Source organism: Chrysochloris asiatica, unplaced genomic scaffold (assembly GCF_000296735.1).
Source record: "Chrysochloris asiatica unplaced genomic scaffold, ChrAsi1.0 scaffold00109, whole genome shotgun sequence".
Taxonomy (NCBI): domain Eukaryota; kingdom Metazoa; phylum Chordata; class Mammalia; order Afrosoricida; family Chrysochloridae; genus Chrysochloris; species Chrysochloris asiatica.
Window position 1 is genome coordinate 7794605 of NW_006408627.1, and position 10456 is coordinate 7805060.

The following is a 10456-nucleotide window of genomic DNA, read 5'->3' on the forward strand; positions in this document are numbered from 1 at the left end:
AGCAGTGACAGTAGCAACAACAGTGACAGTAGTGACAGCAGCGACAGTAGTGACAGTAGCGACAGCAGTGACAGTAGTGACAATAGTGACAGCAGTGACAGTAGTGATAGCAGTGACAGTAGTGATAGTAGTGACAGCAGTGATGAGAGTGACAGCAGTGATGAGAGTGACAGCAAAAGCAAGCCTGGTCGTGGGAACAACAGTGAAAATGATAGCGACAGTGACAGTGACAGTGAAGGCAGTGACAGTAATCACTCAACCAGTGATGATTAGAGCAAAAGGACCCCCACTCACACACAAGATTCCTTTTGTGAAAAGCTTGATGAATAATTGATAGGAAATAAAAGTTTCCAAGAAAGGGGAGAGATAAACAGAAGATAAATATGTACGAGTACATATAACCTCAGAAATAACTTGGGGAATAAAATCAAACATTGACTTTGGCTTCAAGTTCCAACTCCCTCAGAGAGAGAATCTGAATGCATGATCTCTGGCACATGGGTGTAAAATATATTCATATCATGAATATGTTTCATTGAAAGTGAAATCTAAATATGAAAGATCAGAAACATTCTGTAATACTTTACACAAAATCTCAAGTGATCCCTTGCTATATGACAACTTCAGTTTAAATGCCACATGCTTTAGAGACATCTTAAAAACAGCCTATGGCATTGTCTTAAGGAGTTCTGGTAGCGTAGTGGTTACGAATCGGGCTGTGAACCACAAGGTCAGCAGTTCCAAACTACCAGCTGCTCTGCGGGAGAAAGATGAGGTGTTCTGCTCCCGTAAAGATTAACAGCCTCGGAAACCCTGTACAGGGTCACTATGAGTCAGATTAACAGCCTCAGAAACCCTGTTCAGGGTCGCTATGAGTTGGGACCGACTCCATGGCACATAATAACAACAACAACAATGGCTTTGTCTTAATCTTCCAGTAATTATATGCTCAGGATAGATAATCTACCTACTGCCACGTAAAAGATGCCGTTATAGTGATATAACATCTAGCTTGGAATGGATTCATATTTTTATTCTAAGGAAGAACTTCACTTGTTACATGAGGGGGATGGTGGGATGGGGGGCGGGGAGGGAAGCAGTAACTATTTAACCTAACTGGGCCACAGTAATAATTAGTACACATAATGGAAATTCTAAAGACTGCTCACCAGAAAATAATTCTAAGGCTGCTTTAGACAGTAAAACCTGATATATAGCATTACATTCCTGCAACCTCCTGGAAATCCAGCACAGAATTTCTAGAACTATTTATAAATTTGATGTGATACTTAGAACAGTGTCTTGCTTACAGTTGTTAAGTGCAGTTGAGTCGTTTCTGATTCATAATGACCCTGTATAGGGTTTCCGAGGAGCAGCTGGTGATTTTGAATGGCTGTCTTTCTGGTTCAAACTGACTATGCAGTACAGTGCTTATCCTACAGCACCACACCAGTAGCCACTCCCAAATATGAATAAAGAATTCAATACATAAGTGAATTATTCATTACTCATAGGGGGAGGTTCACTTTCTGAGGTTGAAGTTACTTCTCTGTTCAGAACTCTGTTACATGACAGAAGTTACTTGTCATCCACATCAGTCTCATCAAGATAAACTTGGCTTGCATTTCTCTTTTAAATTCCAGCCTATAAAAACTTGCAAACCAGACTCTGAGACTCCGTTCCTGGTATTAATCTATTTAAAAATGCCAACAGTTGCTGGCAGACAATGCTTTACAAATGTCTTTCTTTTCTGAGAATTCTATATGCAACTAAAATCTGAGCATAGATCATTCAACTTTTGCATAAATTTGTTAACTCCTTAGTCTTGTAATTCATCCCACCCTAGACTGTGAGGATCTCAAATCATGATATTTAATAGGGTGAAAATATGATTTATCATCTAAGTAGGACATTTTAATGGTAAGTGGAGGTTATGAGCATCACAGTGAACAAGATGTTTAAATGGGAGTTGTTCCTGGCAAAGTAGGAGATAAAATGACTATAAAATATAAGGTATTTTAAAAGATTCAGTAGTGATTGTTTGTAATTTCCTTCCTTTTCCACTTAATGTAATTACCTTAAATTTGTTCCATTTCAAAAGTAATAGCGCTATAGTGGAGTTATGAAAGTAACTTCTTTAATGTTAATTTTCAACCAGTCAGTAGTTGACAATTTATGTTCTAGGCATATTACACAAAGTACAAAATTTCAGAAGGTGTTTTCATGCCTGCCTTCTTACTTAGGCAAAAGTTTATTAGTTAAGAGATCAATGTAACAATGAATACTGATGAAGGCTTAAAAAGTACTGCTATTTATAAACTACTTGCTAGCTCATAATGCCATAAAATCCAGGTTTTTAATACATCACAGTTATGCAAATAGCTCCAAATTTGGTTACTTAAAACATGTCCTAGGGGCTTCCTTTTGGCTTTTTCTAAAGAGTAAGCTGAGACTTATAATACCTATTTCACGTATTTCAAAGAGTCCTAACGAGCACTAAATCAGACAATGGAAGTGAAACTCTGTAAATTGTACAGCAATGTAAATGCAAGAGAAACATTTCTATGTTATAATAAACATTTGTTTATATGATTGTTCATGAGGAAAATTCCCTTCATCCTAATGAATTTGCAAATAGTTGGCTCATCCATCCCATTAAAAAAAATTAACTTGCTATTTTTAAAGGAAAAAGTCACATATGTATATACCCAAAATAAACACTTCAGATTATAAAAAGGAATACAAATTGTTACATGTCCATCATTCAAGACCCCAGTAGTCTATTTATGTTCCCTAGAGGCAATTCCTATTACTAATATCTTACAGAAATTCCCAGAACTATCCGATGCTCTTATGAGCACATATGGCACTGTGGGTTAATGCGCTGGATACAAGGTTGATTTAAACCACAAGGTTGGCAGTTCAAGCTCACCAGCTGCTCCTCAGAAACCCTGTACAGTGTCACTATGAGTCAGAACCAACTTGACAGCACTTATCACCACCAGCTTTCCTTTTACATATGCTGTTCTCATAGTACTCTTTTTAGCTTAACAATAGATCTTTAAAATTGGCTTACAGAACACCTCTACCTTATTATGTTTTCACACAGCTGTACTACATTTTATGAACCTGCCATAAAGTATTTAACCTGCTTCTATTTTTCCATCATGTTAGAAATCATTTTCAGTTCCATGAGAGTCTCTGCAGATATCACCGGCATCAATAGTCTATGCTGGATATTTTCAGCCACTTTTTATAAAGATCTCACTTTAAGAAGTGTTCCAGGCAAAAAGAGAAAAAGCTGTCCAGAATCTGAACACCAGATCCAGTAATGTAAGAATACAATGCTAATATTCTTATGTTGTCATAGCTTCATTAACACACATGTGGCAACCATATGTGTGGACCTTGCTAGATCACAGAGATGAAATTGACTGCATCTGTGGGAGGAGATGATGGAGAAACTGGTATCAACCAAAACAAGGCCAGAGGCCGATTGAGGAACAGATACATTAATTGCTCATATGCAAGTTCAGACTGAAGCTGAAGAAAATTAAAACAAGTCCACAAGAACTGAAATATGACCTTGAGTACATCCCACCTGAATTTAGAGAAAATCTCAAGAATAGATTTGATGCACCGAACACTAACGAGTGAAGACCAGAGGAATTTGGGGATGACCATCACACATGAAGAAATTAAAAAGGTTACTAACAAGACAAGAAAGAAAGAAAATATCAAAGTGGATATGGGAAGAGACTCTTAAATTTGCTCTTTAAAAATGCAAGATAGCTAAAGTGAGTGGAAGAACATATGATGTAAAAGAGCTGACCAGGGAATTTCAAAAGGCAGCTTGAGAAGACAAAGTCAACTATGATAACACAATGTGCAAAGACCTAGAATTAGGAAAACAAAAGGGAAAAACAAGCTCAGCATTTCAAACGGAAAGAACTGAAAATAATATTGAAAGAACTGAGGAAAAAATTTAAACCCTGACTTGTAATATTGAAAGATTCTATTGGCAAAATCGTGAATGATACCAGAAGCATCAAAATAATATGAAAGGAGTACACAGAGTCACTGTACGAAAAGAATAGGTCAATATTCAACCATTTCCGGAGGAAGCCTAAGATCAAGAAGCAATGGTATTAAAAGCACTGAAGGCATTGGCAAAAAACAAGGCTCCAGGAATTGACAGAATACAAACTGAAAAATCTGAACACTGATACACTGTTGGAAGCACTCACTAGTCTATACCAAGAAATTTGGCAGACAGTTGCTTTGCAAACTTACTAGAAGAGATTCATATTTTTTTCCCATTCCAAAGAAAGGTGACTCAACAGAATCAGGAAATTATTGAACAATATCATGACTATCACATGCATTGTTGTGAATAAATGCTGAAGGTAATTTTAAAAACAGTGCAGCAACACATAGACAGGGAACTCAGAAATTCAAGCTGGATCCCCAAGAGGATATGGACCTAGGTATATCATTGCTGACCTCAGATGGATCTTGGCTGAAGCAGAGAATACCAGAAAGATGTTTACTTGTGTTTTATTGACTATACAAAAGCAGTTTACTATGTTAATCATAACAAATGATAATAACATTGCAAAGGATGGAAATTCCAAAACAATTATGCTCACAAGGAACCAGTACCTAGACCAAGAGGCAGTTATTCAAACAGCACAAGGGGATACTACATAGTTTAAAACCAGGAGAGGTGTGTTTCAGGGTTGTATCCTTTCTTCATACTTATTCAGTCTAAATGCAAAGCAAATAATCCAAGAAGCTGGACTACATGAAGAAGAACATGGCACCAGAATTGGAGGAAGACTCATCAACAAGCTGCGATATGCAGATGAAGCAACCTTGCTTGCTGGAACATCGAAGAATACAGCCTTCCGTGTGGATTCTAACTTAGTTGAAAGAAAACAAAAGTCCTCACAACTAGATAAATAAACAACATCATGGTAAATAGAGAAAAGATTGAAGCTGTCAAGTATTTCATTTTATTTGGATCAACAGTCAGTGTTAATGGAAGCAGTAGGCAAGAAATCAAATAATATATCACATTGGGAAAAATCTGTTGCAAAAGATCTCTTTAAAGTGTTAAAGAGTAAAGACGTTTCTTTGAACACTAAGGTGCACCTGACCTAAGTCATGGTATTTTCAATTGCCTCAGAGGTGTGTGAAAGCTGGACAATGAATAAGGAAGACCGGAGATGAATTGGTAAATTGAATTATGGTGTTAGCAAATAATATTGAAAGTACCAAGGACTGGGCAGTGTTTCACTTTGTTGTGAGTTGTAACTGACTCCATGACACCTAACAATAACAACACTGACCTCCAGACCTTAGAGACAAGAATGAGCCAAGAGCACTACAAAAGAACATTTCACTAGTTGATTCTGTGCACACAAGAAGTACGGTGCTAGAAAACAAAATTTGTTTTGGGTTGTCTTCTGGGATAAAGATTACTAAGCTGTTTGCAAATATTTTCCATGAAATGAAATATTATTTTAATTTCAAGTTGCCTCTCATTAAGTAGGTCATGATATCAATTTAGTGAGTTATGACCAAGATATTTTAAAAGGAAAGAATAGAAAAACAATCAAACTAAAAACTAGTGTTTTGTGAAGTTTAATTGCTCAACTATCTATATAGACATACACACATACATACAAAAATATACATAAATATATGTATACCAGAACATCATGTAAAGTGTTGGTTGCAGTCAAAAGGTTTGAATTCAAGTGATTAGGAAAGCATTATAAAAGCACTCCTCTTAACAATAATAATTTTATATTTACTTTTCATATTGACTTCTGAATTTTTCCTCTATTTTTGAAATGGTCAGTAAAAGATAAGCAATGGTGTGTGTGTGTTTGTGTAGCTCGCATGCAGAGGGGGAACAGTGGTTTGGGGGCAGGCTTCTTGATGTATTTAGTATAAGGGTCAGGGTTTGATGGGAGTTTAAAAGATTTCTTTCTGCTTGCATACTCTACCTATGCCTGAAACCACAAGATCTGAAAGTTAGCTCTCAGAGGTCATATTGTGCTTCTTACCCGACCCAGGAGTTTCTTTTGTATTTACCCAGACCACTAATCAGGAAATATACTAAGACATTCCTTTTTGCTGTTGCAGTTATAAAATATATTTCTTACATGACAAGATAAGTTTTAGAAAATTATACATCACTGTATAAATGCATTATAAATTATTAACTAGAACGGAATTTCTCAGGAGTCAGGCTTGTTTTATGGATTGTATTGAAAGTTTTAAAAAATCTTTAGACAAAAATAACTAAGGACAATTTTCCTGTCCCTAAAAGGAGCAATAGCAGAATGGAATAGCTCTGTCAGTAATGAAAATATCAGTATGTTTTCACAGTGATCCATTCACTGCTGCTTGGAAGCAAATCCTCTGGAGAATGGAAGAAGTAAACACAATGTTCCCAACCAGGATCTTGGGTTCAGATGCTAAAAAATTAAAAAAAATAAAAAACCCAATTCCTATAGGGCACCCATAGCTCATAAAGATGATGTAATGTCTAACGGTCACTAACAATTTAGAATGAATATATTTTCCATTAATTTTCACGGTCCAACTTCTACATGAAACCATGAATTTAGAGATAGGACTATCATAGGTGCTTTCATTATTTAGGGATTTGGCACAGCATGACACTTAACAAAAACAACAACAACCCACTTCCCTACCTTACTCTCTTTTCTCCTTTTTCACCCTAAAATTTTCTCCTTGGGAAAGATGACAAAAGTTATGGGGACAGGGAATTCTTTGTCCTTTCCTGAATTTAATTCCTAGTCATTAATTCCTGTGTGAGGCCCCTGAAACTTCCTTAGCCAGTGACTAATGACTTTGAACTTGCATCACTGACTTTCTTGCTTGTTCCCAGAGTTACATCTCAACCATACCTACCTTCTTTTTACTTTCCTCAGTTGGAACCAATGGATTTCCCCTTGCTATGCTGTAGGATGGAGTTCTGGTCTCGCGCTGTGTGATAAAGCATTGCACTGCAAGGTCAGATTAAACCACAAGGTCAGAGGTTCAAATCCACCAGTCATTCCTTGGAAACTCTATACAAGGTCCCTAAGACCCTACAGCACTTAACAACAACATACTATAGGATAAGCAATAGTATGCTAACTATAAGATTGGCGGTTCGAACACACCAGCCTCTCTTCAGAAACCCTATACAAGGTTGCAATGAGTTGGAACTGACTAACTGCACTTAACAACAACAATTCTAAATCCAATGAGCCATGCTGGCTTATGGATTAAAACACTTGAACCCATCAGATGCTCCATGGCAATGTGTATCTGTAATGATTTATAGCCTTAGAAACGCTAAGGCAATTCTACTCTGTCCTAGAGGTTCATTATAAGTTGGAATTGACTTGACTGCAACAGGATATTTTATTTTATTGATCTATTTAATTTTTTATTGGTATCCTAACTCCCGTCTGAACTGAAGTCTGGATGTGACAAATGAACGTTTAAAGTTAGCACTAAAGACCAGGTATCCTAATGTAGTTCCCATGTTCCAGTAATAGACTCTATGGCACTGTAGGCTAAAACACTGGACCACAAGGTCAGTTTGAACCACAAAATCAGCAGTTCAAACTCAGCAGCCACTCCTTGGAAGCCCTACACAGGGTTTCTATGAATCGGAACTGATTTGATGGCATTTAACAACACTAATAAGAACCTTGTCTTCAAGTGACAATCCCCTTTAAGTGACCTGAACTTTCTAACTAGGTTTCTGTCTCGTCTTGTTCTGGTAAACTGATAAAAATTGTCCTAGTCCAATCAGCCTAAAAAGAGCAAATAGACAAATCTACTGTCTGACATTTCAGTTTAATGACCCAATGCAATGAAGGGGACGGGGCATCAAGGAACTATGAGGCATCTCAGGGAACAAAGAAAAATGCAGAATTACAGTATTAGTGCATTTGGAGAAAAGGTAGAATTCAGGTGAAATTTAAGGGAAGCAGCTCTTTTGAGAGACTCAAGCACAGCATAAATCAGGATTGCTGTTAAGTGCAATCAAGTCCATTTCGACTCATAACAACATGTATAGGGTTTCATAACAACATGTTGAAGGGTTTGGACTGCCAACCTTAAGGTTAGCAATTCAGAGCTTATCCTACAGCGCCACACCAGAGCTCCAGAAACCAGTGTTGCTATTGTTATTATTAACTGCCATCAAGTTGTTTCCAACTCATAGTGGCCCTGTATAAGGTTCCTAAGGAGCAAGCGGCTGGTGAGTTTGAACCACTGACCTTACAGTCCAAACTGACCTTGCGGTCCAGTGCTTATCCTGTAGCCCAAACCAGAAATCAGGGCAGAGGAGTAAATATCAGGTGTGGACTGTGAAGTGGAAGAAAGCACCGCATCTTTGGAAAACTACAAAGCTAAGATGGATATGAAACGTTGTGTCCAGAAACCCCTTATCTGAATCTCTGCACCTGTGGTGTAAATTAAGGTTTTGTCTGTGTCAAAGTGCCCTCAGACAAGAATGGGATGTTTTGTTCTTACTGATACAATTTCATACAGCAAAGCCTTTGATAATCTATGACTTCAGAGTAAAGTTTCTCAGTGATTAATAAAGCAGGAGTCACTGAGGAAAATGGTTGTTATGACTTTAAATTTTACAGCTTCAGTGTCCTTGAGGGAATTATTGTTATTCATTAAGTTTGCACAGACTTTATCTGTGTTTGTTATTCCTCACTGATGAATGGTGGGTAGATTTCTTTCTTTCTCCATCAAGCTAATTTTATCTTTCTGTACTTCTTGCACTTTTTGATGTCTATTGGTGCAATTCAGGTTGATTTGCACTAACTGGAAATATTTTTTTCTCAAAAGTCTTACTGACTCTCGGTTTCTGAAATCTGATCCTTAATTTTGACAATTTTTTCTTCAACCTTTTGGGCTAAACTGAAGTCCAGAGCCTGGTGTTTACAAGTGGTTCTGAGTTTTACCTTCCTGTAAAGTTTTTCATCTTCACCTGTGATTATCACCCAGTTGTTGGGACTGAATTTCACTTTCAGGAGTGTGGAAGATTAGAGGCAACTTTGCCAAATCAAGAAATTTCTCTTATCCATTCTGACTATTGTTGTTGTTGTTAGGAGCTATTGAGTCAGAACCAAATCATAGTGACTCTATGCACAACAGAACAAAACACTGCCTAGTCCTGGGCCAACTTCACAATCGTTGCTACTCCTGAACCCATTGCTGTTGTCACTGTGCCAATCCATCTCATTGGGGGTTGTCCTCTTTTTCTCTGGCCCTCCACTTTGCCAAAAACGATATCTTTCTTTAGGGACTGCTACCTCCTAATAATATGTCTTGTGTTTGAAATCCTTGTGGCATAGCTGCTGGTATCACAGAACCTGTAAACCATCACAATATGACAAACAAATGAGTATTGGCAACTGAAAAACAGGAATCTAAATTATTTTCAAATAATGGATGGAAAAATACAAATTATATGAGCTATTAGGAGCATGCAGCTGAAGAGGTCCACCACTTGTCTGTCAGTTTGCCATACTACAGTGGCTTGTGTATTATTGTTATTCTGGAAAGTATGCCACCAGTATTTTAAATATCAGCAGGGTCGCCCACGGTGAACAGACTTCAGCTGAGCTTCTAGATGAAGACAGACTAGGAGGAAGGAGAGATGGGCTACTTCCTAATATTCAGTCACTGAAAACCTTATGAATAGCAGTGGGACACTCGCAGTACCAGAATATTGAATATTGATTTATGATGAAAAGCATCAGAATATTGTCAGATATAGTGTGGAAGATGAGCCCCACATCAGGTAGAAGGGCTCAAACTATGACTGCCTCCTCAAAGTAGGATGTGATATGAATGTCATGATATGAATGAGTACCATGATATGAATGAGTAAAGCTCTCAGGACCTTCATTTGATAATAGGGCATAACTCAAAATGAGGAAAAACAGCTGTAAACATCAATTAATAATCTGAATATGGAATGTATGAAGTATAAATATAGGAAAATTGAAAGTTGTCAACAATGAAATGGAATGCATAAATATCGATATCGTAGGCATTAGTGAGCTGAAATGGACGGGCATTGGCTGTTTTGTATCCGAGAACCACATGGTTTATTATGCCAGGGATGACATATTGAAAAAGAATGGTGTTTCATTCATCAACAAAAACAAAAACAAAAACAAAAACAGTTCAAGGTCTCTCTTGAAGTACAACACTGTCTGTGATAGGATAATATCCATATGCCTACAAGCCATGAACTGCCAAAAGAACCAATAGATCTGTTTTGGAAGAAGTGCAACCAGAGTGCTCCTTGGAGGCCAAGATGGCTAGGCTTCGTCTCTCATACTTTGGACACATTGTCCAGAGAGAACAGTCGCTGGAGAAGGATGTCATGCTGGGTAAG

General features: G+C 37.5%; 1 protein-coding gene across 1 annotated transcript in view; it reads left to right on the forward strand.

Moving 5' to 3' along the window:
- The window catches only part of DSPP (dentin sialophosphoprotein), a 5637-nt gene extending 5364 nt beyond the window's left edge, over positions 1-273 (forward strand). Inside the window, exon 5 of the mRNA XM_006867773.1 lies at positions 1-273. This exon is cut by the window's left edge and continues 9 nt beyond it. Coding sequence (XP_006867835.1) covers positions 1-273 — 273 coding nt within the window.
- Positions 274-10456: the final 10183 nt, after the last annotated feature.